General features: G+C 46.4%; 1 protein-coding gene and 1 long non-coding RNA gene across 13 annotated transcripts in view; one reads left to right on the top strand and one right to left on the bottom strand.

Annotated features, from left to right (window-relative positions):
- The window catches only part of FOXP1 (forkhead box P1), a 565,106-nt gene that overhangs the window by 30,969 nt on the left and 507,034 nt on the right, over positions 1-27,103 (bottom strand). For all 10 annotated transcript variants that reach the window (XR_008558876.1, XR_008558877.1, XM_054729759.1 and 7 more), the window contains 2 exons: positions 20,851-20,955; positions 8,572-8,659 (listed from right to left, as the gene is read on the bottom strand). Coding sequence is in view for 8 of the 10 variants with exons in the window: in XM_054729759.1 (XP_054585734.1) it covers positions 8,572-8,659; positions 20,851-20,955 (193 nt within the window). In the remaining 2 variants the exon portion in view is untranslated. The remainder of the gene's footprint in view (positions 1-8,571; positions 8,660-20,850; positions 20,956-27,103) is intronic.
- On the top strand, positions 6,645-25,105 carry LOC129152152 (uncharacterized). Of its 3 annotated transcripts, none has more exons than XR_008558880.1 (3): positions 6,645-6,887; positions 7,764-7,958; positions 25,031-25,105. It is a non-coding gene; the product is annotated as an uncharacterized LOC129152152 (long non-coding RNA). The 3 variants fall into 3 exon arrangements; XR_008558881.1 differs by having other exon boundaries at positions 25,052-25,094; XR_008558879.1 differs by lacking the exon at positions 25,031-25,105 and adding an exon at positions 10,918-10,963.

The following is a 27,103-nucleotide window of genomic DNA, read 5'->3' on the forward strand; positions in this document are numbered from 1 at the left end:
TGAATGCTACAAATTAAAGAGTGCGAGTGATGATGCTGGAGTCTGATGAATATTAAATGTGACTTAATTTGGGGGTAAACACTGTTGACATATTAATTACAAAGACCAAAGAGGAAAGAAATCCAAATTCTCAGCATGCAAAGGAATCACCTGGTAGATCTTTCTATATTCCATGGAAACGTCTACCAGGCTGACCTTGCACTGGTTAGACCGCAAACACACACCTAGCCTTGCACACACAGCCACACCCAGAACCCTGGAGGTCATGCCATAGGGAACATTTTAGTTTTCCACAAGAATATTACTTGGACTTCATTATCCATTTGGAGAATTATCTAGGTTTCTGATTTTGCCTCTACCAACCTCAACTCCACCTATAAATGATGGCTAAGGTTACAGAAAAAGGCAAAAACCCAGGGTTTTGGTTTTGTTTAATTAGTGCAAACTAGCATGTAATATATTCTTAAGTGAGCTTTGAATTTTTATCATCAAGTCTAGCTCTAACACAAAGTATTTTAACAGTTAAAGAAAACCTGGCAGAATTTGCTTTTTGTTTAGGCAAAAAGGCTAAACACTCACACCTATTGAAACCACACCCTCTCTCTACAGTCTTACATTTATAACACTCACTGGTCCTTCAAAAAGCTTTCAGATTCTTTATTACTTTTTATGCCATCATTGCATGAGCTCACCATCCCATCAATTTTCATGGCATCCTTTAATTATTATGAGAATACAAGCATTTAATATTAGCAAGCATATTCCGGCATTCCCTTATACTGAGTCCCAGGAAAGGCAAAGAAAAGGAGGATGAGAAGTTCAGTCCAAAGGTCAACTAAAAAATCTGATTGGCAAATTTAAAAAAATGTATGCGGTGATATCCAAAGAGAAGGACTGTCCGGAAGCTTTCCTGGGGTTAGCGAGGCTGGCCCGTGCCGAGTCCCGTACATCCGCCGATTGGTCGCCACGTGCACAGCCTGAGAGCTGAGCGGGAGGGGACCTCTGTGCTTAGTTCTCCCTGTAAGTCCGGAACCATAACCTCTGAACTTTGCAGGCCGCTTCCAGGTGTAGGGAAACTCTTGCTCATAAGCCCAGCATAGAGCCCAGTGCTTGATGATGTTCAGAAAGGATTGTTTTGTTTTTAAAGGAAAGTTAAACCAGTGAAGTCTCTGTGAACTCCTCCTGGCTGAGTGTGTGTTTGAAATCTGGATCACATGATGGGTTCAGTGGAATCTGCATCTGGGTTCACTGGGAAGAGAATTTTGATGCTTTAAAAAAAAAAAAAAAAGGAACAAAGCACGGGAAAGACGAAGCCCCTATCTTAGGGATTCCTGTCCTGTTCTCACTGGACCCTGGCCTCAACCCAGCAGTGCTTTCCCTCGGCTCAGACAGGTCGTCCCTCCCTCTACCCCGGTCGGCCGTGCTGTGCGACCGGACATGGGCCTCGGGGCGCGGAGGGGCCTGAGGCCCGCAGCTCCAGCCTCGTCCTCCGAGACAGACACCCAGGGGATGACTCTCAGCAGAGAAAAGGGACCGGGGTTTGGGGCTCATTTCACACAATCATTTTACACGCTGTCAGGAGGATGAATCACCTTAAGCCCGATTTGGTGGTTCTCACTGATGAGAAAAAATTCTTCTGAAATAAAGGAAGGACTCGGGGTGTCTAAACACACTAGACTTCTTGCGGACAGATGAGATGAAGGAGCCAGGGACTCATTTAACGCCACAGAAGCAGGGCTGGGGGCGAGTCCACGTCCTCCCATCTTGCCGAGTTTATAGGTGGGGACCTGAGACCCTGGTTGACCTAACCTGAGGGCATGGAGCGAGAATGAGCAAAATTAAGATAGAATCCCGGTTGTCTGAGGCGGGGTGTGACCTCAGGACACCCCTGGACACTGACTGGGAACACGGACTGCCCCCCCCCACGCGCCCGCACGGGAGGGGCGGCCAGGCTGTGCTCTCCGTGCTACTGACCTCATTCAGCGACTGGGGTCCACCTGGCCGTGGAAGCCCCTCCCCGGAGGAACGCGGGGGCAGGCGGGCGAAGCCCAGGCGGGGCAGGCGGGGCAGGGCCCGGGGCTGGTGGGACGGAGGCACCGGCAGGCTGGCGCAGGCCGAGGACCGGCAGAGGAGAGGCCGGAGGAGGAGCAGCCCTGGCTGGGAGGGCGGAAATGAGACTTCCACCACCCCAGTATTTCTTCCTACCGACTCCCCCCCTTTATCCGACTGCGGTCACTCGCCTGCCGCCCCACCTGGCAGCGGGGCCTTGGGGAGGACGTCTTGGCCCATGGGCCCCACAGCGGGAGGCTCCCTGGGCCCCGGCTGCACACAATCTCTGCCCAGATGCCCCCGCGGCCCCGCCCGCCCTGCCCTGAGGAGGCGCAGGTCTCCACTCAGGGTCTCGGGTCCGCTGCCCAGAGGAGGCGGGACCTCCCATTATGAGGACGAAGGGCCTCCGTTCAGAGGGACACAGAGTGAGAAACCAGAGCCTCCCCCCTGGGCCCGCCCCAGAGCAGTGGCCATGGAGCTGCGGTGCCCCCAGGCCGCCCACCCCCCATCGGAGCCTTTGGGGCCGGCCCGGGGGCCAGGCCACTGCCTCGCCCAGGGGAGTCAGGAAGCACACAGGGCCCCGCTCAGATAAGAGGGTGAAAGCCGGGAGGCTGGGGATCACCACAGCCCTGATGACAGCAGGGCAGCCCAGGGCAGCCCCACGCACAGGGTGCCGGGCTGCCGCCTCCCGCTGCTGCGGAACCCGAACCGGTGCCTCCTCCCTGCGGGCACCCTCTCCGAGCCACCGCCTGCTGCAGACGCCCCGGAGGCCAGGCTTTCACCACAGCGGCGGGTCACTCTGGGGGGCGCACAGAACCCCAGGGGCCGCACTGCCCTGGGGAAACCCAGCGCGCCAAGCCGGGCTAGAATCCTGCCAGCCACTGTGTGCCCATGGCTGCGAGCAATTTAGAGGCCTCCTGACCCTGCCAGGGTGGGGAGGGGGACGACTGAAAGCCAGGTCTCTGACTGCGAGGCCGATTATTGTCCAGATCGCCATCCTCTCAGTGGTGCCCTCTCAAGCAATAACCAACACCACATTGAGTGTGAGGCACATACTGGTTTCCAAATGTCAGCTTTCTCCTTTTTAAAATGACTCAGAACCGAGGGAACGGTAGGAGCCAGTGAGCTGAGAGGGCGCAGGCGCCGAGAACAGGGCCTGGCGCAGAGCAGCTCAACACCCTCCCTGTGGTTCTCAGGTCCCTCCGAGGAGTAATGACAAGAGAACAGGAAGCGTTCCTGTCTCTCCCACAGCCCAGGGATCCATGTGGACCCCGGGGCAAGCAAGCACTCCCGTCTGCCCAGGACGACCCCCACCCCCCGCCCCCACCGTTGTTCCACTCTCCTCCTTCCTCACCCTCCAATCAGGCTAAACCCTACGTGCTTCCTTGGCCTGGATCGTCTTCCTGTCACCTCCCCAGTGCCCCCCAAACCGCTGGCTCCGCCCTCCACATCAGGTCGCACCTTACTTTCCGTGCAGTGCTGTGAGGACAATAGGCGCCTGACAAATAGCGACTAAATGGAACCAAACTATCAAAGAATAAAAGCACACAACCTCCCCACGCCCGCCCGCCGGGCCAGGAAGGTCAGCCGCGGGCTGGCTCCTTTCCCGGAGCCGCGCTCAACATTCACGCTCGGGCCTAGCGGCTGAGGGGCCACAGAAGCCCGGCCGCCGTCCCGGCACATGCTGAGCCGTGGGCAGAATGAACACGCCCGGCTCCAAGGCTCTTTCCTCTGATGCAAAACCATCTTCGTCCGTAAGCGAGGCTGTGCTGACAACTGAGCAAGGTCATGTGGTCACAGAACAGAATAAAAACAGGACAGTATTTATGACCTGACAAATGTATGGACATCATGAATGTCAGCTTTCTGAGTGGTAAGTCTGTCAGGGACTTTTTTTTTCTTTTTGTCTATTAAATTGAATGGTTTTCTCTTTTTCCAAAAGGAATTCTGTTCTGGCCACTGAGATAGCTCTTATGACATCTCACCCGCAGTTTGATGGCTGAGAGAAGCCCTAATAAGCATGAGTGAACCCAGGCAACGGGACTGATATGAATTTAAACCCCTGGGCCCACGTCTGGGAGACAGCAGGTGCTCAGTAAGGAGGCAGGTCCGAGGGCTTGCTCACAGTCCCGGCACACTGCGTGGCACTGGCGTGGGCGAGCCTTCTCTCCACTGGTGTCCAGCCCCTGTGCTGCCCCGTCTTGGAGGGAGGTGCTGCACATTTCAGACCTACATAAACATGCCCACCTCCTCTCCAGTTCTAACTCACCATGGCCGCGCATCGTCCCGAAGCAGCTCTCACCAGAGAACATCCAACAGAAGAAACCCGGACATGCGTTCCCGGACCTCAGAGCCACGTCCTGGGCCCAAACGACTGCTCTGCCGCCGGCCCGCCTGGTGCCACGTGCCGAAGCGTGCAGGGCACGGACCGCGCACAACTGCTCCATCATGCCGCTGGGCTCCCAGGGAGCAGCCCGGTTCCTCCTCCCTTCGGCCAGTCCCCTGATTTATAGCAGCATTTGCCGGCTACACAAAATTATCAGCTTAAAACCAGCCTGCTCTGTTTGGTCAAACAGGTCATTAACTCACCCCTAATGCCTTGGCAGGGCCAGACCAAACGGCTCATGGGCCTGATCCAGCCCCTAGCTGGCCGTTCCCCACCCCTGCCAAGGCTGAACACGGTGATTAAAACTCTGTCCCCGCTTCTGTAGGGAAGTCTGACTATAGGAGAGGATAGAAGGGCCTCTGTGCCGGGCCCGAGTTGCGGTGTCTGTGGTTTAGGTTCCTGCGGATGGACACGTCTACAGGATGCGCCCACGTGGCCTTCACCAGCTGTGGTCACACGTGGCGCCCACGGACTGCCCTCCCGCCTTCCCCCAGGAAATCCTTCACCAGGACCTATCTGTTGGGCCCACAGGAGGAACCTCTGCTGATTTCTACTCTGAGAGTAATTTAGCTCGGTTTTTGTTTTTTTAATATATTTTTGTTGATTTCAGAGGGGGAGGGAGAGACAGAAATATCAATGATGAGAGAGAATCACTGATCATCTGCCTCCTGCCCTCCCCACACTGGGAATCACACCTGCAACCCGGGCATGTGCCCTGACCGGGAATTGAACCGTGACCTCCTGGTTCAACCACTGAGGCACGCCGGCCGGCTCCGGGGGTCTGTTTTTACAGCGGGGGCATGTGTGGCCTCTCCCAGGTGTAAACGCCAGCGAGTCGGGGGCCCGGGGCGGACTTCTGCTGTAAGCGGCGCTCGTCCTTGGGCAACTGTTCAAACCTGGATTAGGGCTCGGTGCAAATGATTTCCAAATTCAAGTTAATCAGTGGCAATTATGTAATATAATTTGAGATCCTGGAAGGTTCCAGTAGGTCCAGGACTGGGTAATGCCCTCTTTAAGGGAAAGAGAAGCTCTGGGGTCCGCTCTGTCCAGGGCGTACCCCCACATAAGGGGACCTGGGCTGCTGAGAGAACGGGCTGGAGGAAGGCTGCGGAACCCCAGAACACTGAGGTTACACTGAGGTTACCCGGGCTCTGGTAATCCGTTCCTTAGAAAGCACGTCTCCAGGCCCGGGCGCATGAAATGGCAAACGGGACTGTGGCAACGTGGAGAGGCTGCGCTCCGTGGAACAGAGGCTGGAGGAGACCCGCTGAGCGTGACTGCGCCCGCCGCAAGCTCTCCCCAGGGGACCAGCCCTGCGACCCAGACCCCCGTCTCACCCGAGAAGGGCTCCTCCTAACTGTCTCCGGAGGGACAGGTTCATGAGGTACTACAAGGTGTTGACATTCCTGGTGTATCTCATCCGACTGGAGAACAGACAAAGTCTGTTTGGGTTTGGGCCCTGCCTAGCACGGAAACTCCCTTTTCAACTTGTTTCCGGTGTTTCAACAACCCACTGGTGTTCGCTGGCTGCCCAACGATGGACAAGCCAGTGGGGAGTTATTCACCAGTGCTTTTCCTCTGCTGGAAGAACCGGGGGGAAGTCCTCTCTCACTCACTCCGTCCTCCTCACAGGCTCCAGCAAGGTTCCTGCTGTCACAGGCACAGGGGATGTTTGCTGTATGCATGAGTAGATGAATGGATGAATGAATGAAAAGGTCCCTCAGCCTGCTTTCCATACAGATAAAGGTCAGCAGTACCTATCATGTGAAGCTGCTACTGAAGAAGCCTGACCTGTGTGGTGACTACTTATACACCAAGGCCAAGAAGGAAGAGGTAAGAGAGGTGAGCGGATTTAGGTAGCCAGGAAAATAAAGGAACAAGTTGCTAACAATGTAATAAACTGTTTTTTGCGGCCCCCCATGATCCCTTCGGCGGAACATACCCACCATCTGGCTGGATGGTGGGTATGTTCCGCCGAAGGGCATCATGGTCACAATTACCCGGTTTCCGTGGCCCAAGAGAAGCCACAGAGAATTCATAAACGAAGGGTGTGGCCGTGTTCCAACAGAACCTTATATGTGGACTGTGACACTTGCATTTCACGTAGTTTAGTCTTTTTTTGCTTTCCCTAATGATTCAAAATGTAAAACGCTTTCTTTCCTCATGGGATTTGGTCCATGGTGTGCAGTCATCAGCCCTGCTTTGGACGAGCACTATTTCCACACTCACAACTCTCTCCACCCCCAGGGGGCCAGCCCTCTTTCATCAAAGCCGGCTCCCAAGCAGAAGTATTGTTTGGCAGGTCACCGGCATCGGCCACGCTATGTGGGACACGCCCACAAAACGCCATCAGAAAGCTGCCAGAAGATAACCACTTCCCTTATTAATGTTGTAGCTCCTATTCTTCTCCCGCCTGCTCTGCGTGGAAAGCGAGGAATAATGAATAAAACAGGTAACCGGTTGCTGAGTGAGTAACAAGGGTCCCACATTTGAATGTGCAGTCCGGGATGCCTACCAGACCAACCATGACAACAACTCTGGCAGATAATTGGTTCTAGCTGATCATTAAGAATTTAATTTTATCAATTAAATAAACAAATGTATCACTTTATAAACACTACCAGCAGCACATGTAAACTCAGGCTGAATCCAGTTTTTTAAGGGCTTACTACATTTCAGTATAAAGTGAACTTTTGGAGTGAGATAAATACATGGCTTTTTACCTTCCACAAAAACTTGCTAAATTTAAAGATGTTTCCAAAGATTTACCTAAAAATCTGGGGATTTTATGATGTGCCTTTTGCCTGTATAAATACCCTACTCTTCTAGAAGTTCCTATCATTTGTCTGAATAGAAAAATATTAACTAGCTGAAGAAAATAACTTTTGAGACAATCTTACTTTAAAAAGTTTAATTTGTCAAATAAGATAACTAATTTTTAAAAATCCTTCTATCCTGAAAAATCACAACAAAAAGTTTAAGTGTGTTTTGGCTGATTTTTCCCTGCAACTGTTTGAAGCTATAAATGACTTAACTCAGTAAAATTCCAAATGTAATTATCTTCTGTACTTAGCCTAGGGCTCTCCATATATCTCAGCATTGCTGTCTCGCATACAAAACAGCCTTTCCGACGGCTGGTAACAGTATAATGTACAACATTGTTTTAATTTCCCGGAGCGGGCTCACCTCTGCGCGCCAACCAGGAGGGAGGCCAGGCCCCGGCGCTAACGCCTCTGCAACGCGGCTGCACAAATGGGGTTTGCAGGGTCGGGCCTTTGCAATTGCACATTTTAATAATCTCCATTTCTGACCCAATTTTTACTTTCAGAAACGAATTTTCTATGAATTACACCAAGAATGGAGTGACTGATAAAACACTGTAGTGCACACACACGTTATGCCAGGGAGTGGAGCCACGCTGAAAACGCCCCCTCCGTTCCTCAGCTGGGACCCTCAGGCCCACGGGCAGACGTTTGTTTTCTCCAGTCACACAGCACCTTCAGTGTGACCCAAGGATTTCCAGGTACAGAGATTTCACCTCTGTGTGTGTGTGTGTGTGTGTGTGTGTGTGTGTGTGTGTGTGTGTGTGTGTGAGTCTGTCCGTGTGCATGTAAAACGTGTGCCGGACGCTGGGTCGTTCTGTTGTGGACAGAAGGGTCAGTCTGTGTGAGGCGAGGACGGCCGGCAGGCGCACTCAGGCCCAGTCCTGCTCACATTCGCTCGCTCTCTCTTCATTCACATCGGTTCTCTCTCAGCCTCTCTTCCCAGCTTCCCCCGCGCCCCCCCACACCCCTCAACTCCAGGTTAATAATATTAGCAACTTAAGGCACTTAACTAACAGCAGTTAACCAGCGAGTTAAAGGAGAAGAGAGAAGGGAGGGAGGGAGAGAGAGAGAGAGAGAGAGAGATGGGGCGCTGACAGGGGTGAGAGGTGGCTGCGGGCACACAAACGCACAGAACTCCAAAGAGTGAACTGAGGCAGGACTTTCCCAAAGAGTGAAACATCAAACCAGTCAAATACAACAAGTTCTGTACCTTCCACTCGGTAACGAGGGACAGGGACTCACTGCAGAGCACTAGTGAGGTTTGGAGTTTGAGGAACACTGAGGTAATAGGAAAAGGAAATTGGGTTTTACCTGTAGCTCTAACTGCTGAACAACCTGCATTTGTACTCTACATTGAGCTGTACTTCTATCGTCCAGCGCATGCTCACTGTTGAGATGTCTGCAACAATACATAGAAAATCATTAAGTGAAATGGAGAAACAAAAAGGAAAATACAAGTTACCAGGATGTTTAGGCATACACGAGGCAGTGGGTCTGGCTCACAGTGGGCAGTATTGAGTGGGCGGCCGCCTGTCCATCTCCACCGCGTGGGACTGTCAGTACATAGAACTCCCCACACTGGCATTACCACAGTAAGTCTCCTAGGGACCAGTTCTGCAGAGAATCTGGCGATAAACATTCACACATAAGAAAGAAAATTTCACAAATTCAGTCAAGGCTGCATTCAAGACCACCTCAGTGGGCAGAAACCTGAGACAGGGCCTGGCCGTTCAGAATTCTCTCATTTGTATTAGGTCTGAATAAGCGTTTGTTCACAAGGAAAACTGACTTCCTATTACTGAGATGCATTACTTAACATGAATGTCAGAAATGGCAAAGGTGGAAAACGGTATAACTTTGAACATGAAATCTGAAACATGAATCCATACATGCAAACTGTGTACCAATGAGAGGGAGAACATGCAGACAATTATCTAAAGGGAACACTCTGGCTGGCTTCTCGGCTGTGAATGGTCTGGACATCCAGGTCAGAGGTGATCAGGCCACACGCTGAAATGCCCGTCTTGTGGTCCTTTTACTATTTACTAGATTTTCCAACGGGAAAGGCGGACAAATGGAGATTTCCATCAGTTTTACCATGTGCAAGAGCTCTGGCGATCAGAGGGCTGAAGCAAAGCTGAAAACCTTGAAAATCCTGTATCCATGTTACTCAGTACTTTCTTATTAGTAATACAAAAAACAGTTATGAAGAGATTTGCCTCAAAATGCAGTAACAACATTTTAATGACATTTAGGCAAAAGCACGTCTGGATTTAGTATGAAATTACTGAATGCTTTAACAACAACACCACTAGGGATGGCTGGTTATTAAGACTTTAGATGCTACCCTATTTCAGTTGCTCTTTCCAAACATAGTTTAAGTAAGAAATTGAGAACCCAAGTTTGCAACCTTTCAAGACAACTCCACCGAACAGTCACCCTGAGCACGTCCCCGGGTGAAAGTCAGCCTGCCCGCCCGGCTGCGGGCGCCCGCAGGCAGCACTCCCTCTGCCCGTGCGCGTCCTAGCGCTCCTGGAAGGACTTCCACTGAAAAACCTTGGCGGCCTCCATCCTTCTTGATGAACATCTGCCCCCTTGCCCCGCCACTGAAAAAACAAAGGGGAGCCAAGAGGATCCTAGGTATGTGAACAATGGTAAGACACCTCCAAGATGTCACCGCCAATCTTAGGCCAGATAATGACTCCGGTCCGTTCGGTTTAGAGTCAGTGAACAGACAACAGAGGCCCACCCCAGGCGGCTCGGGCTGTCCCCTCACCTGGCTGGGTGGACACTATTTCACAGCTGGCTTTTTAAAAAGACCGTGTAGTTGAGAAAATAGCCTAGTTCAGGTGTTCTTAAACTGGAATAATTTGATTCCTTGAAATAAAATGAAAAAATGTCAGCCTGTGTTTATTTGGGGGACGGGGGAAGGTGTACGACTCAAGAGATGTGCAAAGAAACCCATGATCCCCAAAGCATCGGACGGCAGTAGTTCACGTCCTCGTTTTATGTATTCAGAACCTAGTTCAGGGACCCTGAGAGACTTGCCTCAAACCGTGGGGTAACGGCACCCACCCTATGCCATCAGCGGGGGAAGGCCAGATCCTGCCTCCGCCGCTCCATCCACGGAGCAGCGTCTGCTTCCTTCAAGCCAAGAGCCTGCATTCAAACAAGCTGCGCTCGCCCGGGACGCGGCTGCAGACAGGAGAGCATCTGCTGGGTCTGCGAACACCGAGGACTTCCATGGAGACGGCACCACACCCGCCCTACAGGGCCTTCCCGGAGCGGCGCGCATCTGCTCCCAGCACCACGCTGGCCGCTCCGGGCCAGAACCAGCGTCCGTCCCGCAAGGGGGCTCTCGGGTCGGCACCACCAGGTTTCCAAGTCACCTGTGCCAAACTGATAAAAGATCAAAACTACCAAAACCCCAAACAGCGCCTCATTTCACCTACTTGTGACTTCTCCGGCGCGGGCCCTCCAGAGGGAGCGGCAGGAGGAGCCGGCGTTTCCGCCACGTTTGCAGGACAGTTAGTTATGCCCTTGATGTCGTCTAAACAGTGTTTGTGGATTAACACATGGCGACTGTGCGCTGCTGTTGTGTATCCATAAAGGAATAAGCCCCTTTGGGCTCCCTGAGACTCCTTATTTTCCCCATAGCTGCAGCAGTTAATTATGTCATCAAGATAAGAGAAATCAAATGAAGCCAGAAGGAAGGCAAAGGACAACAAGAATAAGAAAGATGGAATCTGTCACAAGCGTGAATTATGAATATAATTATGCGTGATTATTTTATGCTGCAAAGATGTTCCCTCTTTCTGCACATTTATAACTAATCTAAGTAAGTAGCTAGCCGGCAGACAACGCATTTCATGATTTATATAAAACGGTGGCGATAAGGTCCAGGACTGAAGGGAATGTGATTGGACGGTCTTTATCAGCCTCCGCATGAATTACTGTTTGAAAATGCTTATGCAGGAGCATTTCATTAATCATTTAATCATAATCCTAGCAGGATGTTTGAACTGATTTCACAAATACCCTTTCATTTCACTACTTCATTATGCTCGCTAATGGATCCAATATATTATATATATCATAAATTACATCACATCTGCAGTGACCATGTAGGTCACTGTCACCAAGCATGCTTCCGTGCTCAACTTGGGAGTTCAGCAAATGGGGCCCAAGCTGACTTTGGGAATTTCACTTTTTTTGTCATTTACTATAATTTAAAGTTTCCTTTATCTAGCCATGTAAAGGAAAACCAGCACTGTGAATTTTAAATGGAACCCGCCAGCCCAGCCCAGCCCCAGCCCCCAAACAAAGTTCAGACAATTAAAGCTAAACAACTGTTTGTGCAAGAATGGAGTATTCAGATTTCAGTCAAACACTTGTTTCTGTAAACGGTCCCACTGTTTTTGTTTTACTCTTAAATGGTCAGGCTGCCACACTGCACTGAATGGTCTGGTTACTAGAAATAGCTCTGGAAAAAAATAAACCTGTTAGAATCAAGGGTTTCGTAAAAAATGATTTCACCTTATTTAATCAAACTGACGGTGATGTTTCTGAAAGCTAGGAATGTAATATGAAATTCTGAGAGTCCTTTTCTTTATAATAAATTAACACCTACACTATATTTTCCTCCACAACAGCAATAAAATGAAGAGAGTTGCAGTGATTAACAGTTAAGAATTATTAGTTGAATAGTTAATGGCTATTAACCTATTAACTGAAGCGCACGCTCTCATCAGCAGCTGTGTCTTTAACCAGGGTGTAAAGGTGAAATGCAAAAATTACAGATGTAACTCAATACTTAATGTTGTGCATATTTTGATAACTTAAATAAGGAAGACTTCCTACCTTCAGAATCCATTAATATTTTAACTAAAAATGCAGTCACCTAAAGCATGCAGCAAAAGCAGCGAGGTAAAGGTAGAATCCTTAAGCTTTAATTTAAGATGAATGCAATGGATTTCAAATTAGAGATGTTAAGCCGGTCAGACGTGACAAGCTTTGGAATATTTTCTTTTGGTCACACTGCTTGATGGTTCTTTTCATCCTTTGTTACATTAGGGCTCTCTTTTATAATGACACTGAGAGTCACAGTGCATAATTAATAGGAAATGAAATATTCAAATGGCCTCTAATGCAGCCACCGAACGCTCTGAAATACAGAGTGCTCTGGAAAACGTGGAGACCTGGGACGGGAGGGCCGTCAGCGGCCATTCTTCTAGCCCACGGGCCGCGGAGGCAGGTCTGCCCGGAAAGCAGCTATCGAGTCAACAGGCCACTGCGCGCACATGTCGTCGGGCAGGACTGAGTCTCCACTGCTCCTTCTGTACCGTTTTGGTGGACTGGCCCCGTTTCCGTCTATTCCTACACCATCTTAAGCCGATACATCAGGAAACCGGCCGCATCGCCGGGCTGGCGAGTGGACACCGGGGCTGCGAGCGGAGCGGAGCCGGCGCAGAGGCAGGCCGGCGGGAGGGAGGCTCCGCGGGGCTGTCTTCACCACAGCACGGGAGCGAGCGGAGAGGGAAGATGCTAACCTTGGTGACTTTTGTTCGTCAAGACCGCGACGCAATTTTATTATTTTATGCAGAGCTCTACCTAAACACATATTAAATCTGAGGATTGATCTGTTTCTTGGGGGGATGTATATTACCACGAAAATGAGACAGAACTACACAGTCAAGACACATTATGGATCGAAACACATTCGGCAAGACTGTGCCCAGTTCCCACGTCTCCGAAGACCTGCCTCGATGGGGCTGAGCGGGAGTGTGTCGGCACGGTGTCTCGCTCGCTTATCGCCATATGAAGAAGTGCGAAAAGAACAGGCAGTGGGAGATTAAAAAAAAACTTTCCAAAAAATAAAGCAAGAAAACCAAAGCAGAAAAGGAAAGGTCTAGTGCTGCTTTCTGTGTGCGAGACACGAGACTGTTCCAGCCGCTGATCCCGGCACATAAAATAAACACAGGTCACAGAATTAACAAATCATCATAACTGTCTCATACATCCTGGGCTGGCTGCGGAAAAACAAGATCATTCTGGATTTATATCTGTAAGTATGGGATTTCCTGGACAGCTAATATCCACAAACAATCAAACACAGGAGGAACCCGGGGAAAAAGGCAGCATTATTTCAAATTTGAGCTGAGAGTCGTGATTTGTAAAGGGCTGAGCAGGAACTGGAGCTGAAATCCGAAGCACGGAAATGCTTCTCCGCGGCTCTGACGGACACGGCTGTTTCTCTTGGCTCCGCACGGGCTTTTAGGGCACGGGGTTCGGACGTGTTGCCAGATGAGAATCTCACCAGTACAGAAACTCTGAAAATGACAACTAACTTAATCCCTCAATTCAAATAAAATAATAGCTAAAAACATCTAATGATGCTTCACTCAAAAATCAGAGCTTTTTATAAGACCTGTTGCCAATATTAGGGTCTTGGAATGATCTCATCTTTCATCCTGGCGAACTTCCAGCACACGGTTTCATTAACCCAGGTACTGCAGGTGATAAAACTCATTTTTCCCTAAAGAGACAGCTAAAAAGTACCAGTTATACATTTATGAAGTACCAGCAATCAAAATTATGGATTTTCTAAAAGGTTTTTAACTACTTTTATTGAAAGGAAAATCGCTGTCTCAGACTTTTGTGACACTACAGCTAATAATAAATTTTACCACTTAGACGTAGCCGTAATAGGGTAGACAGTGTCAATAAAAGTGTGGAGCAGAGATGATCCCTGTCTTTTAAGTAATGCCTTCTAATCACACACCGGAAATGGCCACGTGAAATACCTACTGGCTCTTGCAACACATAAACACACACAGTGTGTCCACAGTGACAGCCTGCTGTCTGCACACAGGCAGGGATATGTAGAATTAATTGCAGGGGTAGACATTAAAAAATCCTTCTAATGCTTCCACAGCCTACAAGAAAATCATGTCATTTCATTTGCATTTCTGACTAAACTCTGTTTGCTAAAAAAAAAAAAAAAAGTGCATTCAAATGTTATTTGCTTCTTTTAGAGCAAACTGGCGGCCCTGGGCCTATCTCTGGCAAACTTGTCTAAACTTTTCTATCTAAGACGTTACAGATCACTAGAGGGCACTGTGGTGTTTAGGCCACTCTGACCTCTGAGAACTTGGTGAGGTCCTGAACTCCTGAACAATGTCAGAAACGTGAGAGACTTTTTAAGGGGGAAAAAGTTTTTTGGTACCATCCAATTTTTATTTTTCTAAAATGACTCAAAAATGCATGATATGTGGAAAAGTCAAACTCATAACAATATTAAGCTCATTTTGTAATGGTCGGACTCGGCACCTGGGGTGGGGACACACTGTGGGCTGGGATTCAATGTGCATAGAGGGCGAGGCCTCTGCACGGCTCCGGCTCCTGCACTAACCAGGAGCCATTTCCATGCAGAACATCCAGGCATGCAAACTGAGAGCCGCAAATGGGTTTGAAACAATTTATGATATCCGGCCTCTTTCGACATGTATTAGCATATACCTGGTTTCTTTAACATACACTTTGTTTTTCCAAAACCACAAACAGAGTTGCTGGAATTTCATGTGGAAGTGCTTAAGGGGCTGAAAGTTAACACCTTTGTGATCCTCCCAGCCTCACAGTGGCTGTTAAACAAAAGCCTCTTTGTCCAGGCTTTCTTGAAATGTTTTCTTAACATGTTCCAAGTAGTTTTAGGCAGGGAACTAAAGTAAACAAGATGTTACCATGATAAAAACACTTGTGAAAACATTACAGAAAGCACTTAGTAGTTTCTTTCACATAAAATTCTTCACAGTTTCGAGAAGTAAAATTCACAGAAAAAAATTGTTTAGAGCAAATTAGCAATGAAATGTCCTCTCCTGTCTACAACCCTCGGCCTTTTCCAAAGGCTCCAAGTTTCAGCTCTGGCACTTTCTTCCAACATTTCTTTCCCTGCCGCCCATGCCCATTAGAGCACGTATAAAATTTACTTTGGCTTCAATAAGTAATATACAGCTCACTGATATTCAAATAAATTTTTGTTTTGCATGGTGGTTTTTTTTCCCCAGGGGAAAAAAAAACAAAAAATGGAAACAACAACAAAATAACCACCAAAGATTTATTTCAAATAGATACTAAGCAAGGCTACAAATTACACTTTTATTAGATGTTACACAAGTGGTCATCTAAAAGAAAATGTAGGGAAAAGGGAATATTTTCCCCAAGCACTTAAGAGTACCTGGTATTTGTGAAACCAGCGTCTGCACCTGATTTTACATTCTAAGTGGGAAACAGGAAAGTGTGGTTATGATTTAACTTCAAATTCACTCTCTACCTTGCCAAGTAGGAGTCCCTTTCTAAAAAGAAAAAGGGGAGAATTGTAAATCCATGTTTTTACTGGTAAAGACTGCGTTCAACCTGGTTTGAAAGAAAAAACCTGATCCCAGCGGCAGAGCAGGCGGCCAGGAGCCCCGCCCCCTCAGCTTGTTTTTGTTTTTCTGTGTCTGCAGATGCCAAGCCACGCAGGCTGCTGGTTTCATTAGCGTTAGCAGGGGCACCTGCTGGTGCGGTTACTTCTAACAAATACGACAGTCACATGGTAACTCATGGTTGATAGATTTTTAAAAATCAACACTAAAACTGTAACTTGTTTTGAGAAAAAACAGGGAAATAAGTGCGTACAACAGAGGGGTGGTGTCTGCAGATTCTGATAAAGCGCCTGCGAGCCGGGAGGGAGCCGGGTGGCTGGATGAGCAGTGTTTATCTTGGAAATCCAGGCCCTGTGGTGGCCCTCACCTCGGGAATAAACACTGCAGAATGGTCACAGAAAGTGTCAAATCTCTGCTTTTTATTTACCAACAGTTACAATACTTCTTTCTCAGGAGGGACAAAGAATATCATCTTTAGACCCCAGTCCCTTCCCTTAACCCCTCTCTCAGTTCAGTGACATTTTATTGTTAGATGGGGTTTTTGTCCTGAACCGCTGATCCTGGCCTCTCTAGAAGTTACATGGTAGCACCCTAGCAACAGACCAGAAAACGGTCACCCATCAAAGTCACTTTCCCCTCACACGGGACTCGGAAAGCAGGAGCCCAGCCCACGGCAGCTGCTGGTGCAGGAAGTAACGGCAACGCACGCATGGACACCCCAAACAGGAAGAAACTGTGAATGCAAACGAAAGTAACACTGGGCAGCAATGGCCAAGGAACTGCAGAAAGATTTCTCAGCTAAAAACGTGCTGATACCAAACACTGCACCCTGGGTCAGAGGTCAGCCATCTGCCCCAGGGCCACAGCACCCTCCCCGTGGCCCACGGCTGCTCCTGCCCACAGGCCGGGGAGGGCTGCCCCTCTCCTCGTCACTGTCTGATCCTCGCAGAGCACGCTGGCCGTTCCCTGCCTTGAGACCACACTCAGCCACGCGGGATTCTTACCAGGAAGGCGTGATCAAAATTGACTAGGAGAGGCCTTTCTGCCACGTCAAGCCCCTCCCCCGGGTATCCATAGGTCAGAAACGTGTGACTGTTTCAAATGACCTCTCCTTAAAAATACTTAATTAGATAGATAAATAAGAAAAGAAGTACTAATATTCTTTAAAAGTGCCTAGTATGGGCCAGGCTCTCTACATGATGTACGTCTGATTCTAACGGCCCTAAACTAAGAGGGCTTCCTGCTACCATCTCCCCAAACTACAGGCTGACACCAAGGCCGAAGATGCGAGGTAACCAGCACAAAGAACACTTCACACTAACAGTAAGTGGCTGCACTGCCCCATCTGCCTTTCTTCAAAGCTTTCTTTCTGTAAGTAGAAAGCATAGTTAATAAAACGCACTGCTCGAGCCTTAAGTGGAGGCATATAGTTAATAAAATCACTGCTTCTAAGCAGGTGGTACCCTGCAGTTAAGAGCAAATGCTACGAAGCCAGAATGTCTGGGGCTGGATCTTGACCCCCCCTCTTACTAGCTGTGGGACTTAAGGTCTACCTGTCGGTTGACAGTAAGCCTTCAGTAGCATCACTATAAGGTGCGTGTGAGGGTGAGTGAGTTCTAATAAGGAAAGCACTTGGGATTGTGCCTGTCGCACAGTTCAGGGCTAGTGAATGACGAACCCTCTCCAGGGGAGTGTAAAATCAGGAGATTAGAACATAGGTGAAGAAAACCTATGAAGCAACATCTAAATCCAGGGCAGAGCAAGAGTGCCTGGGAGAGGCCAAGCGCCACGGGTACCAATGTGCTCAGGCCACGAGAAACACTCCAAAGGAAGGCAGAGCATGGAACAGAAGGTGCCCAGGAGAGGGGTGCTTTCCGTCTACAGATCTGGCAATTTGAGAAGAATTGCTTGAAACATCACTCCCAGTAGCAATGACTTCAGGGCGGCACCTGAGGAGGCCACGTGGTTTGCCTGAACCAAGCTGGTGGCTCTTTCCGTCTGTTCACTGGGAAGAAAAGTTGGCTTCCTTGAAGCCGTGCTCCCTCGGCCTGCACCGAGACGTGGGGCTAGGGATCTCAGGAGACCAGTTTTCCACTGCAGCGGGCCAGAGGCCGGAACCTGAAGACCACTGAATTTCCAAGAGCTAACATCACGCTGTGGAGCAGGCGTCCTCACACTGCGGCCCCGGGCCACACGCGGGTGTTTTTGCCGTTTTGTTGGTTTTTTTACTTCAAAATAAGATATGTGCAGTGTGCATAGGAATTTGTTCATAGTTTTTTTAAACTATAGTCCGGCCCTCCAACGGTCTGAGGGACAGTGAACTGGCCCCTGTTTAAAAAGTGTGAGGACCCCTGCTATAGAAGAAAATTAAAATCCTGAATTTGTCTTACATGGCTGGCCAGCAGGTCACTCAGGAAAGCTCCATGAGAATGAAGTGAGTTCTGAAGTTTTCCTCTCTGAGCATCTCCTCTCCCCGCACTGGTTCACAACACTCATTGTCTCCCCCCACCCCCACCTCCCCACCCCCGACCCTGCAGTGCGCGGGGTGGGCAGGGCTGGCTCTCACTTGACTGGCTCTGAGCACAGCGCGCGACTCAATCTGAGCTATGACAGTCTGCCCAGGACGTGCCCTCTGGGATTGATAAACCTGTGGCCTGTCCATCTGTCTTCTTCAGTCGGTTCCACGTGGAGAGAATGAAGGCAGCACAAAAGAAAATAGAGCCAATAGACAAAGAACAAACGCGCAAATGACCTTGTTTAGGCATCTGGACACAGCCATACTGGAAGTGGCTATAAACCACTGGACTTCCTAGTTACGGAGACCAATTATCACCCAGAATCCCCCACCACTTCTTTGGCGTAAGCCAATTTAAGTTGAGGGTCTATAGCTTCCACAAAAGTCTTCTAACAAAAATAAGTCAATAAATAAGGGCAAGAAAGTAAGCTAGCCAAAACCATTTTGGCTCAGTGGATAGAGCGTCGGTCTGCGGACTGAAAGGTCCCAGGTTCGATTCCGGTCAAGGGCATGTACACTGGCTGTGGGCACATTCCCAGTGGGGGGTGTGCAGGAGGCAGCTGGTCTATGTATCTCTCTCATCGATGTTTCTAGCTCTCTATCCCTCTCCCTTCCTCTCTGTAAAAAATCAATTAAAAATATTAAAAAAAAAAAAGAAAGTAAGCTAAAGTTGCAGGTTGGTGGGCTTTCCAATTCCCCTGAGCAGACATGAACTGAGCACATGGCATGTCACACGTAAAACCACTGGATATGACAGGACCTATTATACAAGAGCCAGACTCCGAATTCCGTGAGCAGAGGGCTGTTTTTTTGTTTTGTTTTGTTTTGTTTTTAGGAATCAAGTCTAGGCCTCAATCCTAATGATCTTTTGATTCATTTCTTTAGTACTAGATGTGGTTTAAAATTGTGCTGTCTCCTTGTGGAGGTATCCTTTTGCATATATACATACATATACATATGTACATATGTGCATGTGTATCCCCTAATTGTCTGCTCACATAATAAATGACCTACGATTTGCAGATTAGAATGGAAATACTTTTGGCTATTAACAAATTTTTTTAAATGGGTCAAATTGGAAAACTACCCATTTTCCTGTGACTCTAAAATTGAAACATGTCACCAAAACTATTGACAGCAATTTTACAGTTCTAAAGACTTTATACAAATAAATCCTGTTTATGGATGTTCATTGGTTTTTTTATAGATGAGTGAAATCAGCACCAAGATGGAACTTAAAAGTGGTTTCTACAAAGATCTTTTCCTCTTAATACCTAAATAGGAATTGGCAACTGATCAGGAAGTAACAATAAAAGATTCTATAATGAGTGATTCATAAGAGAACAAAGCCCAATCGCACTAACTTGAATCATAATAATTGCAAAATGCTATTGCTTAATTTAAAATAAAATATCACTGATCTTGACTTGATATTCAGAAACAACTGTAGGCATCTCTCCCTAAGAAACTGAGAGTACTTCCATTTTTAATGGACACACAGCGCTGTGAAAGTGAAATATTAAATCTGGGAAGCTATGAAAAAATCCACAGACTTCCATTCATGCATCAAAACATGATAGTCACCAAAATGACTTGCAGGGTAACACTAGCTCTACCTCTAAGGTGGCTTTAGTATTACATTTGTACCCAAGTCCATAAAGATAGATTGTTCTAACAATATAAAGTCCACACTGGAGCAGACACCTCCACGTAAATTAGCCTGTCTCTATTTCCCGAGGCATGAATGAGAGAAAAGCCAGAAGAGAAGACCCTCAACACTCCATTTGTAAACCATCATGCACCTAGATATAGAGGAGTTATATCTGTACACATATTTGATTGTTCTATTGTATAGACATATATTAAGCATAATGTATTAACTTTCAGTCTACATATCAATGACTCAACGATATTATCGATACACTTACAAGATGTCAATGATGTAGAGCAGGTAAGGGAAACATTAAGCTGCAGTGCAAAGCATTTCACTTCAGGTAGACACATCAATAACTTCCAGAGGTACTTGACATGTGTTACAGGTTCAAACGAGATAACCCAAATTTTAGTCATACTTTAATTGTAGAAATTAAAGTTACCGCACCCTCCACATAAGGACAAGAATGGGAACCAAAGTCAACAGCAATATAGAAAGATAAGAATCAAGCTGTCAACATTTCCTCAGCATCCATTGTTTATGTTTATAAAGTCATTTGTATGGAAACACAGAAGAGGCCCAAGCAACAAGTTGCATTGGCCAGTCACTGGCACCAATTTTAGAAAAGTAGGCTCATGAGCAGTCACTGATTTGTCATGTAGGGACATGAATAAAAGTGAAAACTAACTGCAAGTGTAATACTGGGAGAATGAGTTTTTAATCCCTGTCATTGTGGGAGACTGGGTGGACATAGGCTCTTCCTAACAAGCGCATCACACACCCTGCCCCTGGCGTGTGCGCCCCTTGCTCTCGACAGGGCAGGCCTCCCTCAAAGTTGTCACCATTCCCGAGAGAGTGTGCCCGACCTTGAGATGTCCAGTCCCTCTCAAAGCAGTCATGTGACACCCTCCAGCAAACAGGCATTTTAGGAGGAAAAGCATGGAAGTGGGGAGGGGATAGCTACAAAAAAGAAGAGAGCAACGTAAAACCGTTCTTACTTTAGAAACGACGGGAAATCTTCGCACACGGCTTCACAGCCTGGCCACTTGCACACGCCGTGTCCATAGAGCGGGTGGCTGTGGGGGTGCTCCTCGTGGGGCAAACTGAAAGAAAACACACAGAGGCTCAGAGGAGGAGCCTGCCGCCAGGGACCAGCCCACAGAGGAACCCCAAAGGCCCCAAGCCAACAGGAATGACTGCGTTTCCTTCCCCAGGAACCTCACCCATCAACGCTGCCCTGTTACTGAAAAGCAGGAGTTAAATGCCCGAATGCCAGCAGTGCAATTTAGAAATGTGCCACCATTAGAAAAAGTGCCTGACAGGCTTTGATTAGATGCAAAGCGCTCTGCTCACACTGCGAAGGGTTCTTTAAGGAGCTAGAACTTATCTTTTAATCTGCACAATGAAATTGCAAAATCTGTACTTAATTTTGATTCTCTTACTGTTTTTACCCAGATTATACATTTTTCTCTTCCCTCCCACCATAAATTACTTTACCATAACTCACACAATCTTTTCACAAGTTAATTTTGTCAAGCAAACAATAGTGCAATTAATAATTGAGAATAAAATACTTCAGAAAGACAAACATATCCAAGTAGATAATTAGCTTAAAAGAAAAAAAAAAGCTAATAATGGCAAGAAGATCATATCCCTAAAATTGCTGACCCAAGTGTGAGAGAAACTTGGCAAGAACAAGAAAGGGTTAAGGCCCGGTGGGGTTCCGATGGGTCCCTGATGATTTGGCCCGTGGACCAGTCACGGACCTGGCCGCGTGCACTCGGGGAAGCAGAGCTGCACACTCGCTGATGAGCCACATTCGCAAAGATTCTCTCTTAGGTTTCTGCATCTAGACTTCTTTCAGACAAAGTGTTTTTACCGTCGTTTCCATACCCTTTTCCATCAAACAGGAATATAAACCAACACTGAAAGTTGTGTTTTGTGCACAAGCACATTCTCTTCAAGGAAAGGGCTATTTTGCAACTTTTTCCACTGCCTCTTCCTGACTTTTAACTTCAAGCACAGTGAATTATCACACACACTCACACACACACACACACACTCTCACACATGCACGCATGCATGCACTGGTGTGCACACACAGGAGTCTTGTATTTTATTTTATTATTTTAATTATTTTTCTGGAGAGAGGAGAAGGGAGAGAAAAAGATCAAGGTGAGAGAGAACGTCGATTGGTTGCATTCCTTACGTGACCCAACCCGGGATTGAACCCAAAGCTTATGTGTCCCAATGGGGAATCAAGCCCAAAACCCTTTGGTACACGGGACGATGCTCCAACTCACTGAGCCACACCGGCCAGGTCATGAGTCTTGTATTTGATATCACCACTAGGATGTGTACTAATATATTTTATTGGTTCACATTCATACAGCAGACATACAAATGCCACTTGTCCCTTACTTATAATTACTCCACAGTGAACATTAAAAATAAACACACTTATGTTGCTGTAAAAAAGAAGGATCTCTTACCCTTTGAGACAGCATGGAGGGATCAGGAGAGTATTGTGCTAAGCGAAATAAGCCAGTCAGAGAAAGACAAGAATCACGTGATCTTACTTATATGTGGAATCTAAAGAACACAATAAACTGACTAAAAATAAATAGATCCAGAGATGTAGAAGCATGGAACAGACTGACGAATTTCAGCGGGAAGAACTTATATGCATACTAGTATGTGCATTGCCCATGAATAGACAATAGTGCGGTGAAGGCCTGTGGAGGAGGTGGGATCAGGGTAGAGGGGTTCAGTGGGGAAAAAAGGGGGACATCTGTAATACTTTCAACAATAAAGATAACATTTAAAAAAAACCATGAATGTTTTCTGCACTCAAAAATAAATACACAAACACACACACACACATACATAGAACGACACCTTAACAAAGATCAGTATCTCCCTTTGGCTTTTGAATGATTTTGCTGGAAATCTAATATGATTTGAAAATAATAATAATAAGCTATTTTGCCTTAAAATGGAAAATAAACCTGGGAACAACAACACCACACCCAGCCCTGTACAAACTACCTAATGAGAGCACGGAAGGGTGCCCTCACAGAGACAAGAATAACCCAAGTAAACTGCGACGGCCACAGCGAGATTTATGAAAAGCCCATGACAGAGGGTAAAATTCCATTGGACTGAAGGAAAGAATTGCTATTATCCATGTTCTCCTTCCTACTTTTTTAAAGGAGTAAAATAGATGTAACCATTTTAGATGATGGAAGCTAATAAAACTTATTATGAAGATCACTTTATCATCTATGTACATAATTACGGTATACAACTTATACAATGCTGTATATCAATTATATCTCAATAAAACTAGAAAAATAGATGATACAAAATGGAATTTAAAAAAATTGACAATATTTGAAATTAAAGAATCCTTCTAGCTACTAGAATTCTCACATTCTGAAAGAAGGAAATCATTTAAAAATAATATTACAAATAGCTTAAAAAGAAAAATCCTAACCATAATAATTATTTCTTTACCAATTTTATTAAGATTATTAAGGTATTTTCATAATGTTAACAGTTAATATATGTTAATTGCAGAAAACTTGGAAAATGTTGAAAATAAAAAAATTATATTTACACGCATACATATTTTTGACAAATTAAAGCATGAAGTTTATATCATTCTCTTATAGCCAATGTAATTCTGTAAATAAGTCCTCATGGTATCGAGCAGTCTTCAAGTACCTTGCTTACTGATGTGGAAGGAAAGGCTCTAGTCGCATGCCAAAATTTACCTAGCTTTCATCTACTTTGGACATTCCTTTCCTGTTTCTTTAATTTATGAGTAATGTCAGAAATAAACTTTACCAGGCTAAATATCCCAGTATAGAACTGATTTTTACCAGGAGATACATCAGAGAAATGGACTGACTCAGTTAACAAGTACTAAGTTTTAAAATTTACTGTGAATATCCTATCAGGTTGCTCCTGAGAAATGCTACATGCCAACTCCATTCTTAGCCATTATACATATTTTTTTGTGTGATTCTTTAAACTGGAAACCTGAAACCTCAACTAGAGTAAGGATATAAAATTAATATCAATACAGGCATACCTCGAGATATTGTGGGTTCAGTTCCAGATGACTGCAATAAAGCGAATATGGCAATAAAGTGAGTCACGTGTGATTTTGGTTTCCCAGGGTATATAAAAAAGTTATGTTTACACTATTCTATAGTCTATTAAGTATGCAATAGCATTATGTCTAAAAAACCAATGCACTTACCTTAATTAAAAATACTTCCAGGCTAAAATCTTCTACACATTATCTGAGGGTTCCACAAACCTTCAAATTGTAAGACAACAACTACAACAAAGGAGTATCTATGAAGCACAACAAAATGAGGAATTCATGTAGCTAAAAACTGCAAATGCTGACTCTACTGTGCTTTCTGGGTTCAGCTGAGAGTGTTCTGAAAATAATCTTATGAAAGAAAATACTACCCATTCAGCAGAGGAGCTTATGACCACAATAAGATGTACATCATTTAATGTGATGCTTGCCACCCCCCACCCCATGCCTGGGCTTTGGTTAACATATTTGTGAGGGCTCCACGGTTGAATAAAAGCTACTGTGCTCTAAGCATTTATTTTTAGTTCAACCTGGTCAGGAAGGACAGATGACAACTGACTAAGGCCTCGGAAGGACAGCCAGCGACACCTGAAGTCCAGAGAGAGTCAACTCCTCCCACACAGAGTCCCACGCTCAGAAGTCCGCTTAAAAACGTGCCTCTGCATTAAAACTACGTTATTATGAAAAGACTGTCTGCTCTTATTTTTTAAGTTCATATGACACTGCAGGCTCCGGACTGAGCGCACGCCTCTCCCCAGCCCAGCAGCCGCCCGCTTCCTGCGCCGCGCCGCGCCCGCAGGCCCGCTAACGCCTCCCTCGCCCAGCGAGTGGAAACATTCACACTGTCACTTGCTTCTCCCTTTTAGTATACCAATGGAGACTTTTAAATACACTGTCTGAAATAAAGGGCTCGGCTTTGGAGACAAAAGAAACAGACTGGCGAGGGGACCTGGCAGAATGTCTGCAGCAAGGTTCTGCAGTAACTGCGCCTCTGTGGACCGGGGCCGGGAGGCGGGTGGTGGGAAACTGAGTCCTTAGGCTGTCACTTTGGGTTTCCGTTGCAGTTTTTATTTTGTGTGCTGCAGGAATTGTTTGCTGTGCAACGATAACTTCTCACATATACAAACACGCGTACACGAGAAGAATCAGTGCTCTGCCCTCCGCCCCAGAGGCCTCCGGCCCCTCCTGTCTGAAGCCCCATCCTCCCACCAGCCGGACCGAGTCCCCTCTCAGCAGAAGAGTGGGACTAGCACTCAAGTTCGAACTGCCTTTGGGGACTTGCCGAAAAGGACAAGGAGGGAACTTTAAAAACAAGGGAAAGCAGGTTTTTACCGTAAATTGATTAGGACATTTATAGAATGAAACATGGAGGGAAAATGACAACGTGGGCATCCAATGGTCAAATAAATCCTGCGAGCCAATCACATAACTACACGGTTCAAGGACCACTCTCGGGGGAGGGGGCGGCTTTGCAGCTGCCCGGCCAGTGACAAAGAAAGACACCCTGGCTCTGAAGGAATGAAACTTGTCTGGCCCCAATTAAGCTTTTTAAAATTGAGATTCAATTGCTTGTTTCTTACTATAAGCTCCCGGGCTGGAAATCCCTAGGGTCAAGGATCGGGTCTAATTCATCTCCACACACTCAGTCCCTCCCACAGAACACAGGCCAGTAAGTGTTAGATGGATTCATGAATGAATAGACAGGAAATAATGGTATCATTCTATTTAATTTCCATACACTGAGCTGTATATCCCCCCTTTTTTTGGAAGGTAAAGACCTGCGTTAATATCATTCATATTATTAAAGGTAATGACCAGAATGATGCCAATACACTGGAGAAAACAGCATTCTGACACTTTCGATTAATTTTATTGTGAATATATGAAATACAAATAGTATGCAATCAAGAAAAACCAGTTGATTTAACATTCTCTTGATAATCCTTGATATGTAAAAAGTATGATTTTAACAAAATAATAGTGATAGCATTTCAGATTAGAAAGAACCAGCTTGCCAAGGAAAGGGTGATTACACATAAACATGTAACTACAATTCCTGACGTTACACAATAGTACATACAGCATGTTGTCATGTCATTTCCTATGACATTTACTTAAGAGCTGTTTGTAGACACAGAAGCATGGAACAGACTGACGAATCACAGAGGGAAAGTGGGGTGTGGAGGGGGTGATTAACCTGGAACTTACATGCAGAGAAGTAAGGGCTCGTGGACACAGACAATATAGTGGTGAAGGCCTGGGGGGACGGGTGTGGGTGGAGGGGTCAAGGGGGAAAAACATGAACAAACAAAGGGAACATCTGTAATAAAGATAAATACAACAATAAAGATAAACTTTAAAAAAATAATTGTTTTTATTTATTCTTTTCATGTCAAAGTATACCAGCCAGAGACTTAACTTCAACACTGGCTTTAGCCTTTGAGAAATTTTATATAACACGAAGGCTCCTCAATGATGACTATCCACTACTGCCTTCCCAAGTTCACTAAGTAACCAAACTCAGACCTACAATCACTAAGTTCACCCGCTAAAACCAAGAACAGCTCACTTTGTCTGTAGTCTTCAGTGGTCCTTCCACCATTAGTCCTGTGAGCTAATATTCTCTGAGGCAACCGAGAGTATCCTCTTGGACAGAGAGAAAAAGAATAGACACCTGCTAATTCAGATGCCAGCTCTTCCTTCCGAAGGGACACAGCTCCTTGGTGCTGGCCGGCCTCGGGTTCTCGCATCTGTCTTCTAAGTCTCCCCCTGCCTGTTTTTCCTTTTCCAAATTCACCTCTCTCCTTCCTCTCCACTTCTGATACATCCATAACAAAAGGCTACATCTGTTCCCATTTGGATTTAAAGCTTCTCTCCCCGACCCCCCAAAAAATAACCCAGATCATAAATTGTATTTTATTTCACTGGCATGTTATTTGATAAATTAAGTTACGGAAAACTGCTGGTCATTCTCCAATCACTCAAAATTGTGGAGTACCTTTTTCTTTTCTACTCTCCATTTCTAAAGACTCGCCTATTCTGGACATTTCATATAAATGAAATCATACAGTATGTGGCCTTTCGTATTTGGCTTCTTAGCGTAATGGCATGTAGGTTTCTGGACACTGTGCAGTGAG

Source organism: Eptesicus fuscus, chromosome 18, assembly GCF_027574615.1.
Source record: "Eptesicus fuscus isolate TK198812 chromosome 18, DD_ASM_mEF_20220401, whole genome shotgun sequence".
NCBI classification, from domain to species: domain Eukaryota; kingdom Metazoa; phylum Chordata; class Mammalia; order Chiroptera; family Vespertilionidae; genus Eptesicus; species Eptesicus fuscus.